This window comes from Hyperoodon ampullatus, assembly GCF_949752795.1.
Source record: "Hyperoodon ampullatus genome assembly, chromosome: X".
NCBI lineage: Eukaryota > Metazoa > Chordata > Mammalia > Artiodactyla > Ziphiidae > Hyperoodon > Hyperoodon ampullatus.
Window position 1 is genome coordinate 18,162,330 of NC_136913.1, and position 15,780 is coordinate 18,178,109.

The window sequence follows — 15,780 nt, forward strand, 5'->3', positions numbered from 1 at the left end:
TCTACCAATTTCCAGTCCCAGTACTAGGCAAATCTTGAGCAGCTACAAGTCAAGAAGCTCTAGAATTAAATTAACACATTTCATTTGTTAGCTTCTAGGGGCAAAGAAAACGAGAATAACGTATTGAAAATAAACTCCTTAAGAAGAGATCTCTTATTCTTTTCTTGCTTCCCATTCCTCTTCACTCCTCTGCTGTTCTCCTTTCCTTCCTCCCCTCATCTCTCCTTTCTTCCCCTTCCCTCCCAGACTTCTCTTCTTTTAAAAATATGATTTTTTTTTGCCACTTACTAAAAATCTATATGCAGGAAAAAGGATGAGAGCATCCACCATCCAGAAACCAGGTGGTTATTTGGCCTCATCTGTTTGAAGGATTTCCTTTTATAAGTGAATACAACCCATGACTCTCTGGTTCACTTCTAAACTTGAAATGGGCCCAGTTCTCAAAAGTACACAGTGGCCTAGCAAAAACGGTGCTACGGGGCTTCCCTGGTGGCGCAGTGGTTGAGAGTCCGCCTGCCGATGCAGGGGACACGGGTTCGTGCCCCGGACCGGGAGGATCCCACATGCCGCGGAGCGGCTGGGCCCGTGAGCCATGGCAGCTGAGCCTGCGCGTCCGGAGCCTGTGCTCCGCAGCGGGAGAGGCCACAACAGTGAGAGGCCCACGTACCGCAAAAAAAAAAAAAAAAAAAAAAACGGTGCTACGTCTTCCAGGTCACAAAATCTCACTCACTTCTTGGGAAGCATAAAAATTTAATGTTTATAAACAAGCTAAAATTTCAAAGTAGAACTTCAAGCTCATAACATGTACACACTGCTATATTTAAAATGGATAACCAACAAGGACCTACTATATAACACAGGGAACTCTGCTCAATATTATGTAACAACCTAAATGGGAAAAAAATTTGAAAAAGAACAGATACATTTATATGTATAACTGAATCACTTTGCTGTACACCTGAAACTCTCACAACATTGTTAATCAACTATACTCCAATATAAAATAAAAGTTAAAAAATTAAATTAAATTAAATTAAAAAAAGAAAGAAACAAAAAAGAATTTCAAGCTCAATGGGAGAAGTCTACATAGAGGAAGAACAGGATAATTAAGCTAATATATTTTTCATTACAGGCATAAACTAACTTCTACCTTTGTAATTTCAGCTCAAACATTAAGAAAGAAAAGGTAAGAAAAAGGGTATTTGGTATTTTATACCAAATTTTATAAGATATTATATATATATGTGTGTGTGTGTGTATATGTAAAACGTTAAAAAGACTTACCCCTTGTGCGTGAAGATATTCAACAGTTTTGGTTATAGTAAACAGGACAGCACTGGCCTCTCGTTCAGAGAAAAATTTCTGTCTAAGAATTTTATCCAGCAATTCACCTCCTTTCATAAGTTCTGTCACTACATACACATATTTTCCATCATCATATACCTGTAACATTTAACAGCAAAATGTAAAAAATTATGTGAAGCTTTACATGTGCTCAGCACACAGTTTGGCATAGTAAAGAGAAATTAAAACTCACTTTATATACAAGGAAAATTTTACTTATCACAACCAACGAAGGATATAAAATTTGCAAACAATTTTATACACATAAAGATATTAAAATAGGAACTGATGAGACTGAATGTCAGAAAAATAACCTTTAATTTCCTTCCGTGAACCTTAACTCATGGCAATCAAAATAAGTATGGGTATGGTATCCAAAGGGGCACTGAACTTCTGTTCTTAGGGTGTGTTCCTCTTGATCTTTCTACCTACTAATGATGAGAGGGACTGGTAGAAAGACATGCTGCTGTGATTTTCCTGGCACTTCTGCAACTGCAGAACTTCTGTATTTATACATACAGTACAAAGAATTATTCTGGTTTTGATTAAATTGAAAGACAAGCTGTGGCAAGAATTAAGTAGGAAGATTAAGTAGCAAAGAGAAATTCCATTCAACCACACAGAAGCATACCAATTTACTCCTCATGTAGAAAAAGAAAGCTCACTGTAATTTTGGATATGTACTCTAAGCAATCCCGAACTGAAATAACCCCCTCCTTAAACTTCAGGCCCTTTTATTCCCCTCTTCTCATAGAGTTACTGCACACCTCTGCGTAGCTCCCTAACAGGTACCATGTATTAGGGCCCCAAATATGGAGAAAACAAGGTACCTGCCCTCAAAGTTTTTATTCTAGTAGGGAGAAACAACATAGAAATAAGAGTTTAAAAAAATGTTGGAGATGCTGTAACAAAAGTGGGGATAATTTTAGAGACTTTGGAATTTGAAATGAAGGAAGGAGCAAAGATGTAAAAAATAGCAACAGCTTAGGGAGTTCCCCACGCAAGGCTGAGAGAAAGTGTTTTCTACATTTCCTTTTTAATTTACTTGGTTGGATTCTTGGAGGTTATATTAATTAAAGAGTCACTTAAGTGAAACATTTAATGGGACTAAGTTAACATTCTCCTCTAACAATGAACAGTGATAAATTATTCTGAGGAAATTAGAGTTTCGGTTAGGAAGGAGAAGGGAGGATAAACGTTGGAATTCATAGAACCTCAGAGGTGAAAGGTATCTTAGGAGTCCTCTGGCTTAGCTGGCTACATGACACTTCTGGTCTACAATACCCAGACACGGCCTTTGAGCCTAAGTGAGCACCATGAGCAAGAGAGGGCTTAATGCTGCCTGAGGAGTTCGCACCCTTTGCCAACACCTCTGTTATGATGAAAGCTATAAGTAGCAGGGAAAGGAAACTTCACTTGTCTGGGGGGTGGTGATGGGCAGGGCAGGATTCCTGAAGGAAGTAATGCCTTAGCTAAGTCTTAGATGTGTGGTAGTTAGCCAGGCAAAAAAGGGAAATGGCATTCTCAATTGAGTGAATCATAAATTCAAAGACAGAGCAGCAGAAGAAAACGAGGCATGTTAAGAAAAATTTGTACATACTTGAGCATGGCTGGAGCATAGGGTGTGTGAGGAAGTGTCAAAACTACTACAGACAGAGGAATGCAGGGACCAGAGGTGTTGGGGAACATGAACTGTAGGCAGGGAAGTAATATGGTTAGATACAAGGGACAGCTCCCTCTGGCAGTACTGTGGAAGACAGTTTGGGGAGGCTATGGAGCCTGAGACTTGTCAATCCTGAACATAATTAATACCCAAGTGTTCCAGTAAATACTGATATTAAAAGCAATAATGTAATACTTTTCTTCTTAAAGGCAGAAAAATTAACTAAACATTTTTCTCTATAACTGGAATTATGCTATATATGTTGGCCTCTTATTTTTTTTTACTCACTATATCGAATTCTTTGTCTACCACATGATATTTGAAAACATTCCAAATATGAGTTAGACAACTGAGTCAAATGATCTACGTTAAAGAACCTACTTACATCCTTTAGAGTAATAATGTTTGGATGTTGTCCATAACGAAGAAGAATTTCAATTTCTTCTGTAGGGTCTCTCTTGCTTTTATCAATAATCTAAAAGGCAAATATTTATCATAAAATCTCATGAACTATACAGTATAAACGTTAAGTATTTACAGCTACAGGCTTAGGTGTTATTTTGTGTAAACACTGTATTTATAAGCCATTTATCAACCATTTTTATTCAAGTACCTGGCCAGACTGTCTAATCAAAATTTGAAAGCCAGTCTTGATATAGATGGCAAGACTGTAAAGTAAACTCTATGCCATGAGTCACATTCAAACCAGGTCTGTCTAGTTTAAATTTTTAGCAAGTTTAGGATTTAATAAAAACTCAAAAGCCTCAAGAAAAGGTACCAAGAACACAGTTAACTCATCTTTCTTCCAGCCTTCAATGTCTTACACCTTTGGGAACTCAGTTAACTTAAAAACAAAAAAAAAACAAAAAAAATTTATTTATTTTTGGCTGCGTTGGGTCTTCGTTGCTGTGCGTGGGCTTTCTCTAGGTGCGGCGAGCGGGGGCTACTCTTCGTTGTGGTGCGCAGGCTTCTCATTGCGGTGGCCTCTCTTGTTGCGGAGCACGGGCTTCAGTAGTTGTGGCACGTGGGCTTCAGTAGTTGTGGCTAACAGGATCTAGAGCGCAAGCTCAGTAGTTGTGGTGCACGGGCTTAGTTGCTCTGCAGCACGTGGGATCTTCCTGGACCAGGGCTCAAACCTGTGTCCCCTGCATTGGCAGGCGGATTCTTTTTTGTGTGTGTGTGTGTGTTACGCGGCCTCTCACTGTTGTGGCCTCTCCCGTTGTGGAGCACGGGCTCCGGACGCGCAGGCTCAGCGGCCATGGCCCACGGGCCCAGCCGCTTCGCGGCACGTGGGATCCTCCCGGACCGGGGCACGAACCCGTGTCCCCTGCATCGGCAGGCGGACTCTCAACCACCGCGCAACCAGGGAAGCCCCGGCAGGCGGATTCTTAACCACTGCACCACCAGGGAAGCCCTCAGTTAACTTCTAACCCCTATCAATACAGATAATTAAGGGCAAGATGTATTTATAATACCACCATTAGCATTTGTTTACTGAATTTACTTTCTTAATAAAATGCTTCAATGGAATATCCCATCAGTTGTAAGCTACTTATAAACAATTAATAGTTAAGTGGAACAAACTTTATTTTTGAAGCTAGGTAGAAAGCTAAGCAGAATACCATACCTAGAATTCTACTTGGTTAGAATGAAGTTTAATTATTACCATAAAGCCCTTTAAAATACTAATTTAGCTTTCCAACTGTTTTATGTCACCTGCTTCTTAAAAATACTTCTCTTTGGCTTCCCTGGTGGCGCAGTGGTTGAGAGTCCGCCTGCCGATGCAGGGGACACGGGTTCGTGCCCCGGTCCGGGAAGATCCCACATGCCACGGAATGGCTGGACCCGTGAGCTATGGCCGCTGAGCCTTCGCGTCCGGAGCCTGTGCTCCGCAACGGGAGAGGCCGCAACGGTGAGAGGCCCGCGTATGGCAAAAAAAAAAAAAAAAAAAAAAAATACTTCTCTTAACGTTTTAATCTGTTAAAGTAACATTATATTTTTATTTTTATTTATTTATTTATTTATTTTGCGGTACGCGGGCCTCTCACTGTTGTGGCCTCTCCCGTTGCGGAGCACAGGCTCTGGATGCGCAGGCTCAGCGGCCAAGGCTCACGGGCCCAGCTGCTCCGCGGCATATGGGATCCTCCCAGACCGGGGCACGAACCCGTATCCCCTGCATCGGCAGGCGGACTCTCAACCACTGCGCCACCAGGGAGGCCCGTAACATTATATTTTTAAAAAGGCAACAAGGACTTCCCTGGTGGCACAGTGGTTAAGAATCCGCCTGCCAGTGCAGGGGACACGGGTTCGATCCCTGGTCCGGGAAGATCCCACAAGCCGCAGAGCAACTAAGCCCGTGTGCTACAACTACTGAGACTGCACTCTAGAGCCTGCAAGCCACAACTACTGAAGCCCGCGTGCTCTAGGGCCCATGTGCCGCAACTGCTGAAGCCCGCACGCCTAGAGTCCATGCTCCACAACAAGAGAAGCCACCGCACTGAGAAGCCCACACACCGCAATGAAGAGTAGCCCCCGCTCGCTGCAACTAGAGAAAGCCTGTGCAGCAACGAAGACCCAATGCAGCCCAAAAAAAGCTGGAAAAAAAAAAAAAGAAAGAAAAGGCAACAAGTTTTGCTTTCATTTCATCCAAAAGGTAGTCTGAAATAAATTTTGTGACCTTCATACTTTCAGTTTTAAAACAGCTTAGTAATTATGTATGCAACAAATACCCAAACGCTTCAGCATCCTAGGAAAGAGCTTGCAACTCTCAATATGAGCCAAATCTGTTATCTGAAATGGATTTAGTTGTGAAAACAGTTCTTTATTTGGAGAACAGGGAAGTCAAACATACAGGCGTCCGCTGTGATCAACTGCAAATGATAGTGTAGAATCAGGTAAGTGGATGATTAAGAGGAAAGGTACATGGAATAGACATGCTGACTCAAGGGAGATGATTTGGGGTTAGTCTTTTGAAAACCAGAACACATTGGGAGGTTTTATTTTATTTTTTAAATTTATTATTTACTTATTTTTTGGCCGCACCACATGGCTTGTGGGATCTTAGTTCCTGGACCAGGGATTGAACCCGTGCTCCCTGCAGTGGAAGCGTGGAGTCCTAACCACTGGACCACCAGAGAATTGGGGAGGTTTTATTTTTGGCAACATTCTCTCTGATCGGCTAATCGTGAGCCCAGCTTACATTATATCCATAACTCTGCTTGTGAATCTTAGATATGTAGTAATTTCAGTAGAATCAAGTGCTGGGATTGGTTTTAGGGATCTAATTTAAGTCACAAGAATCCACATATAGCTGGAAGATGTTCTCAAGGTTTTGGTATACTGCTCCTGGTTTCTATAATTTGAAGGGGGCCTCAGGACATTTCTGCTTTTTTCTGATGTGTTTATGGAGGCAAGATACATTCTTAAATTGCCTACCAAGTACATTATTCACATTCTCTCCTTTCATGTGTGCAATTTGGAAATTTCTATGTACCCCACATTTCACTGAGTAGAAGAGCAAATTAAAATGTATTTCTATGGTTCATCCTTATAACTGACAGAATGCCTTACAGACACTGATGGCTTTTTAAAACAACTACATCCAAGTTTAAAATAGCAGCAACAATTTTTGGGTGTGTCCTCCCAGATATTTGCTATGCATAAATAAAGCACATTTATTTTTATTTTTACACAGTAAAATCATACTAGATCTAGATAAATGGATAGATTGGTGGAAGGATAGAAGTAATAATAATTAATGCCACTTTCCCCACTAACTAAACACAAGCTACCCATAGTTATAGACTAGTTCTAAGGCTCAAGTTAAGTTGAAAGCTTTAGACATTACTTGAATTGTTTGTGATGGGAGAGCAGAGGCATCCAACTCAAGAAGTGAAAAGGCAGAAACTTGAATATAGTATTTGTTCACTTATAACTAAAGGTTTGGACTCGAACTTTATCATAGAGGTATGTGCCTTGGTTTTTGGTTTAGAAAATCCTTACTGTCTTAGGATGCTTGACGAACTTAAAACAGCTAATGATAATATATTTTATGACAGTGGTTCTTATTCTTTTATTGGTTCACAGATCCTTCTAAATGTGAAAGATGGTATGAACATTTCTGCCATAAAAATGTAAACATACAAAATTTGGCATATAATTCCGAGGAACTCCCTGACATCTTGACCATAAACGGGGGACTTCTGAGAGTACACGGGGTGCTACTAAAAACCAGGTCAGGTGTAAAGTGGTACTGCCCTCCGCAAACTGGATGTATGCTGCCTTACCTTTTGAGCTCATAGGAGGATCTATGGTTCCAGATTAAGATCCCCGAAGATCACTAGCCAGACATTTAAATTACCTTATCTTTTTATAACAAAAGGCACACTTACCAAAGAAGAGTGTAATTTTTAACTGATACTAGCATGCATGAATAAGAACTGTTAGAGGTGCATTTGAAATCTAAAAACACTTACCTTCACTGCAAACTCCATGTTTGTGGCTTTATGTATACATCTCTTGCAAACGGAGTAGGAGCCAACCCCAATATCTTCTTTTACTTCATATCCATCAGTAAACTGAATACTGTTCCTGTGTAACTGCTACAAACACAATTATAAATTGATGAAGAGCCCTGTAATGACTTTGGTACATTACATAATAGGGAAACATGTTACTCAGCATGCACTGTTGGCCTTAACTATAAATATAAATGAATTTAGTAAAAATAAAAATGAATCTTTCTGCATATATTCTTCTATAACTGTGCATTTCTGAAGTGTGTACAATACAATGCACAGCAAGAAATATGCCTTTAAAAAAAGCTTATGTTGAAAAGAAAAAACTGAATATGTACAATAAGAAACACAGAGCTACGTGATAAGGGGCTGACAGCCTTGCCAGTGGTTATGTCCCAATCTACTCCCCAAACGGCTACAGGTCTTTGAAATACCTTTGCAAATGGGGAGACATTTGAAACCTCTGGCATAGGAGAAAAGATTTAGGAGGATTCAGAATTAGAACATCTGGATTCTTCTCTCCGATGCACCACATAGAAATCATAAACATACATTCTACAGAATTCATCACATGCTTGTCATAGTAAAAGGGACAGACTATTTCAACATGAACTTTGTTCAAAAAACAGTGCTTAAATTGGTTTTCTAGAAAGTGGAAAGCAAGATAACTGACTTGTGAAAAAAACTTTAGCGCAAAAGCAACTTAATCATCAAGCAAATTCAAGCACTAAGTATACCCTAAAAACAATTCAATGCTTCAAAAGATATATCTAGTTCCCTCTATGATAAAGAAGATGAATTAAATTTATCTTTCCATGATACTACGATGGGAAGAAATAAATCTAATGGTTTGTACTATTTGTGTTCCTCTAATAACATTTAATTTAGCAGTGCAGTCGCCTGCTACAAACACACACACTCAGAAACCTGCTTCTGTAGCTCCTTTTTCTCCCACTGATCAACAGATGGGATAAGGAGGGAGTTACCCTAAGGCAGTACCCATAACCATTTCTTCCTAATGACAATGGGGCTCCAAAAGAACAAGGACACAAAACTTGGAAAACTTAAAATTTAAGTTTATTTTTATTTCTTATATATTTCTATGACAGAGGTTGGCAAACTATGGCCTGTGGGCCAAATCTGGTTCACTACCGGTTTTTTCTAAATAAAGTTTTATTGGCACACAGCCATGTTCATTCATTTACATACAATCTATGACTGCTTTTGTGCTACAACGGCAGAGTTGAGTAGTTGCAACAGAGATCCATACACCCTAAGAAGCCTCAAATATTTATTATCTGGTCCTTAAAGAAAAAGTCTGCTGACCCCTGTTCTAAAGTATCAGTGAACTAGGAGACCTCAGCTCACCATAGCTGATCTAACAGAGACAGAGGATGAAACAAATTAGGCCCAATAAACATTCTGAGGCACAGGAGACAAGAGACAACAAGATGGTGATACTTATCTCAACTCTCTTAGAATTCTACTTTCAAGTCAGATAGGTATCCAGGATTCTGGCGCATGCAACCTTTTCAAAGGTATATGAAAGGAGTTTCTAAGAGTAATGTCAATGATATAAAATGTATTTTAAGCTGCTCACTTAAGGTCAGCAGATATAATCTAACATAATTATCCACACAATGAACTGTATCTTACAATATTTCAAATTTAAAATTACTTAAGACATTCACTCACCTGAACAATTGAATGCACACCAACTGTCTGCATAGCTTGGCTTTCATCATCTGAGGTAATAGCAACAAAACTAAACCCCCGAAAAAGCTGATGTGCATTAGCACTAGGTGGAATGCCAGGTGAATCTGAAAAGAATAATAAATTACTAAGAAAGTAATTGCTTTGAAAGGTAATTAAGGGAAGAATTGTCAACATTATGACCGTTCTCACTTATTCTGCAATTCTACTCTCAGGTATCCAGTGTTTCCAGGATAACTAAGTAAGGCACTGTAGCAGATCTGTCCTAATGGCTTATTGCCATGAAAACTCTAACATCCTAGTCCCTCAGAGCACAGAAAATTGCTAATTCATTTGCAGAATATACTAAATTAATGAATTACTGGGTTAATATTATTCTAAATTAGCACTGTCCCAAAGAATTTCCTGCAGTGATGGAAATTTTCTTTATCTGTGCTGCCCAATACAGTAGCCCCTAGCCACATGTAGCTACTGAGAATTCGAGATGTGGTTAGTGTGACTAAGAAACAAAATTTTTAATTTTAATTAATTTAAATTTAAATAGCCACATATGGCTATTGGCTACCACACTGGACAGTGCAGCCCTAAATAATAACCTAACAATGCTATGGCTCCTGGTTAGGGGGAGATACAAGGTTGATCTGCAGATAATTTAGGAGAAAGGAATTTAGTCCAGTGGTCTCAATATATAATGTCAGAATCTAGAAATCTAAACTGAAGATAAAATTATTATACACATAAAAGATCAAATATATATATATATAAATTATTATATATATATATACTAGGACAATCACAGTACATAGTCCTTAAAATGTTTTATGACATGACATGTATTGTTATTCAAATTATTTATGTGGAATCTACTGGCATTAACAAAAACAGAAAAATACTTTCACAATATAGTTAATGCTCACTATAAAAAGAAATAATAAAAGTATAATAAATGTGTTATTCATAAATATAAACACACAATTAGGCATACTAATATTTATAAACATACTATAAAGGCTAAAGGCAAGCAAAAAACAGGTAAATCTACTTAAACATCAACTCCACATAAAGTTCTCTCTTAATATCATACTGAAGACTTCTGCTAAGAGAACCTATCTGGGCAGAATATAATACAGAACTGCTCTATTCTAAGATTTTTTTCCTCTATCAGGACAAATTGTATTGAGAAAGCAAAGTAAAACATTACCATATATCATCAGTTCTATGCATATCACTGTCTATACATATGATAAAATTCTGTTCATGTGTTAATCCAAATTTCTAAGGCTGCCTTATAAAAATAAACACCCATCAATGCTTAATATACATTGTTAGACTTTTGGCTGTAAAGCTTTATAGCAAGGTTTGAATGATACACTCTATGGGAGATACACGCAAGTCCATTTTCTATTTATTTGCTTGTCAATGATAAACCTGGGATCTGATACACCTAAATGAGAGAATATTAGAGTGCAAAACACCATTATGTATAATACACACACTTATGAATGAAATACAACTTACCATTTCAAAGATCACTTCTCTATAATAGTCACTGTGCAATTTTAGGATAAAGTTTGTACAATTTTGGGATAAAGCCTGATACAGGATATGAATCATTTTGAAGTTATCACACCTCACATAAAGTTTAAGTTATGTTTGGGATTTGAACTTTGTTAAGTACTTCCAGAATACCATATAATATTAGAATTTTAAAGGGCACTATTTATGCTGTAGTATTTCATGTGAACATAGCTACAGGTAAATAAACGCACAACCAAATAATTTTTTCACACAAATTGTATCAAAGTTTAAGGTACAACATAATTTGCTAAAAGATTTAACAAGGACCTTAACTTCTATAAAATGCTATAAAGGATTTACTAATGATCTAGTTATTGCAGCAGGGGTAGTGTATGAAGGGAAGAAATGAGGACAGTATATAGAGTTATACTAGATAAGATTTTCTGATTGAACAAGAAAAATATATATATTGTCTTATATTTGGGTTTTCACGTTTTCTCCTTACCTTTGGGAGTTTTCGCAGTAAACTCAGGATCAAAATAGAAAGTATCTTCAGGCCTGCCAGTTGCAGGTTTAAAAGGTGGATGAATTTCTCTTCTATACAGTTTCTGGAGGAAAAAAAGAGACTTAGACATGTGTTAATTATAAAAAAAATTTCAAGCAAGTTTTCATTCTATACTTACATTCCAGTCTATTGTTGAGAAAAATGAATGTCTTTTAATTTCTTCAACTCCATCTGGTCCTGCGCCTATCAAAAATTGACTAGTTTTGATTAAATGGTAATTTTATTTCAAGGATAAATATATATATTGTTTATTCAGTCTTCACTTTTAACATTTGTCCTACTATTTCATAATCCCACAACAAACACAAATATCCATCTCCCCCCTAGAAAACAAACACCAACAAACACACAAAAGAAACAAATTAATTAAAAATTTTACCTAATCTGTTTGCAGGATTTCGTTTGAAAAGCATTCGTAAAAGACTCTGGGCTTCAGGACTCAAAAACTGTGGCATCCCAAGTTTGGCTCTAAATAATAAATCCATATAATATTTTATGTTTTGGAGGTATCTGTATTTTATTTTTAAAATAAACTTAATTTTAAGATAATTATGGATTCAAAATCAGAAATAATACAAAGAGAGCCTACGTACCCTTTACCCAGTTTCCCCCAGTGGTAACATCTTACAAAACTATAGTGTGATATCACAACCAGGATACTGACATTGACACAATCCACTGATCTCATTCAGATATCTCCAATTTTCATTGCACTTATTTGTGTGTGTGTTTAGTTCTATGCCATCTTTTAAATTGAAGTATAGTTGATTTACAGTATTACATTAGTTTCAGGTATACAGCATAGTGAGTGATTCAGTATTTTTGCAGATTATATTCCATTTTAGGTTATTATAAGATAACGGCCATAATTCCCTGTGTTATATTGTATATCCTGTTGCTTATTGATTTTATACAGTGGTTTGTATCTGTTAATCCCACGCCCCTAATTTGTCCCTACCCGCCTTCCATCTCCCCTTCAGTAACCATACGTTTGTCCTCTATATCTGTGAATGTTTCTGTTTTGCATATACATTCATTTGTATTATTTTTTGACTCCACATGTAAATGATATCATACAGTATTTGTCTCTCTCTGTCTTAGTTATCTCACTTAGCATAATGCCCTCAAGGTCCATCCACATTGCTGAAAATGGAAGAATTTCATTCTGTTTTATGGCTGAGTAACATTCCATTGTGTGTGTGTGTGTGTATGTGTGTGTGTGTATGCCAAATCTCCTTAATCCAATCATCTGTTAATGGGCACCTGGGGTGCTTCCATGTCTTGGCTATTGTAAATTGTGCTGCTATGAACACTGGGGTGCATGTATCTTTCTGAATTAGTGTTTTCCCACCAACAGTATACAAGGGTTCCCCTTTCTCCACATACTCTCCAACGTGTGCTTTTTTTTTTTGGCCACACCACGCACCTTGCGGGATCTTAGTTCCCCTACCAGGGATTGAACCCAGGCCCTCGCAGTGAAAGCACGGAGCCCTAACCACTGGACCGCCAGGGAATTCCCATCCAACATGTGTTATTTGTAGACTTTTTTTTTTAAACATCTTTATTGGAGCATAATTGCCTTACAATGTTGTGTTAGTTTCTGCTGTATAACAAAGTAAAAATATGGAATGCTTCACGAATTTGCATGTCATCCTTGCCCAGGAGCCATGCTAATCTTCTCTGTATCATTCCAATTTTAGTATATGCACTGCCAAAGCGACCACTATTTGTAGACTTTTTGATGACAGCCATCCTGACAGCTGTGAGGTGAAGTTCTATGCCTTTTTATTACATTTCTAAGTTCCTGTATCCACCACCACAGTAAAGGTACTGAACAGTTCAACACCACCAGAATCCCTCAAGTGGCTCCTTTATAACCACACCCACCTCCCTCCCTCCCCAATTCCTAACCTCTGGAGACCACTAATCTATTCTCCATTTCTATAATTTTGTCATTTTAAGAATGCCATGTAAATGGAACCATACAGTATGTAACTTTTTTCATGCAGCATAATTCCCTTGAGATTCATCCAAGTTGTTGTATTAATAGTTCATTCCATTTATTTATTTATCTATCTATCTATTATATTATTTATTTGGTTGCACCGGGTCTTAATTGCAGCACGTGGGCTCTTTAGTTGCTGCTCCAGGGCTCCTTAGTTGCGGCTCACAGGCTCCTTAGTTGTGGCTCGCCGGCTGCTTAGTTGCAGCACACGAACTCTTAGTTGCGGCATGCTTGTGAGACCTAGTTCCCTGACCAGGGACTGAACCCAGGCCCCCTGCATTGGGAGCGTGGAGTCCTATCCACTGCACCACCAGGGAAGTCCCAATAGTTCATTCATGTTTATTGCTAAGTAGTATTCCATGACAAGGATATTCCACAGATTATCCATTTATCTGTTGAGGGACATTTGGATTGTGTCCAGTTTGGGGCTATTACGAAAAACTGCTATGAACATTTGGGTCTAGGTTTTTGTGTGAACACAGAATGTTAGCCCCAAATCTTCTAATGAACTTTTTCATCTTTCAGAATTTTGTAAAAAGCACTACTGTAAAAGTAAGATCATCTGAGTCTTAGTTCTGGGTCTGTTACTAAGAACTTTGTGACCTTGGGAAAGCCAATCCCCCTGAGCCTGTTACCAGTTCTTCATGAGCAAGGGGATTGGATGTTAGATTAATGGCTGCCAAACTGTAGACTTGGAACCCTTTCTCAACAGGAATTTAAGAAATCCAACATTTAAAACATTTAAAAGAACATGTGCTTCATACACCTATTTTTTCCCTCCCATTCCCTTTAATAGCCCTCCCGGGAAGAGGAGCTGGTGGGAAAGGGGTCTGTGGAACATCTAAGATGTCTGTGGCACACAGTCTGAAAACCACTGGCCTGGATGAGCTTGAAGGTCTGTTTCAGTTCTAATATATAATTTTACTCTTTTTCTCAACCTACAAATTAAGGAAACCAATGATCCTGTAAGTATGAAAATAATAACAGAGCTGGAGAAAATGGCTAGCAGAGAAAATTCTATTTCAGAAATAGATCCATTTATTATTCAGTGAGTTGTTATTGAAGCTACTATGTGCTAGACACTGCTTAGGATACGGAGATAAAGACAGCCCCCCCAAAATCAGTGGGGAAGACAGATATAGATAACACTAGTACATTAAGAGACAAATTCAGAAGGACACATGTAAAGAGTGCTAAGGGAACAGTAGGGGATATCTATTTTAACATGGGAGATTGTAAAAGGCCTTAAATGCAATTTAAAGGTTGAGAATCTATTCGTTTGGCCAGTGTCCCCCAATATTTTATTAAATACTATTAATTTCTCTAGACACTTAGCAACAACAAAAAAATATTTCATGATCCAGTGAGTTTGTGGAATGCTATCTATTATACCCCTTGTTAGAGACATAAAATAAAATACGTTGCATATAAAAGGCCGATAAATTTAGAGTAATGAAATCAGTATTTTTCTAAACATTTGTTTTTAGCACCTCTTCTTCAGAGAATACCTATTAACATCTTGTAGAATTAGCGTTCTGTTAAACAACAGAAACGAGGGGAAACACTGCCGTATTTGGTAACAGGAATATAGCAGAGGTCTTTAAACAGTGGACTAACGGACTAGATTTATTTTCAAGAAGGGAACTCCAAGGGAAGTATAGAATGATCTGGAGTGGGAAGCGGTGGTAGGCAGTGGGCAATCTACTTAGAAGCTTGGCCCTATAGGGTGGGTAGGAGATCACCATGGGTAGGAGATCTGAGAACTGTAAGCAGTGCAATGCAGAGGAAAGGTTGGGACAGTGAAATATTTTTGAGAGTGAATTTGGTGAATACCTTTGTATGCAAGAGAGGAAGAAATCAAGAATGATTTCTAGGTTTCTGGCTTAGGAGATAGGGTACATGGAAATGCTGCTAATTGGGAATACAAGAAGAGGAACAGAACAGCGAACAAAGATAAATTTCGTTTAAAAATGTTAAGTCATGCATGTCATATGTTTTGTGAGAAACATGCAGGTGAGTAAATGGAAACAAAGGTCTGGTGCCTGGTAAATTAAGGTAAGAAAGAGTGATTTGGGAGTAATTAAAATGTTCAATAGTTATTGGAAAGACTGATGTCAATCAGGAAAGTGAGTCCAGGCGGGGAGAAAAGCATATCAGAGATGGAACACTGGGTAATGCGAACATTTAAAAGGTGGTCAGAAAAAGAACAATTTGGGCATTAAAAATAATGAGTGCAATTGGTTGAATCACACTGATTATTAAATCCCATGACTTCGTTATAGTGAAAAAGGAAAAGGAAATGTCAAAACTAACATAAAAACCCAACTCATTGGACATCACCCCCACTGGGGCTCATCTTGTTTGAGCCTTATTTCAAGGTAACTAAATAGCCCTAGTTGATGAGGAAAAGCTCATTGTTTTGGAAAATACCAGCTAATAAGTGAAGGAATAACAG

The 15,780-nt window shown here is 38.1% G+C and overlaps 1 protein-coding gene across 3 annotated transcripts in view; it reads right to left on the bottom strand.

The window, feature by feature from the left end:
• The window catches only part of RPS6KA3 (ribosomal protein S6 kinase A3), a gene marked incomplete at both ends in the record, with an annotated part of 108,565 nt that overhangs the window by 13,308 nt on the left and 79,477 nt on the right, over positions 1 to 15,780 (bottom strand). For all 3 annotated transcript variants that reach the window (XM_079728256.1, XM_079728255.1, XM_079728254.1), the window contains 7 exons: positions 1,285 to 1,443; positions 3,393 to 3,482; positions 7,483 to 7,608; positions 9,220 to 9,344; positions 11,261 to 11,363; positions 11,439 to 11,503; positions 11,700 to 11,788. In XM_079728256.1, the coding sequence (XP_079584382.1) occupies positions 1,285 to 1,443; positions 3,393 to 3,482; positions 7,483 to 7,608; positions 9,220 to 9,344; positions 11,261 to 11,363; positions 11,439 to 11,503; positions 11,700 to 11,788 (757 nt within the window). The remainder of the gene's footprint in view (positions 1 to 1,284; positions 1,444 to 3,392; positions 3,483 to 7,482; positions 7,609 to 9,219; positions 9,345 to 11,260; positions 11,364 to 11,438; positions 11,504 to 11,699; positions 11,789 to 15,780) is intronic.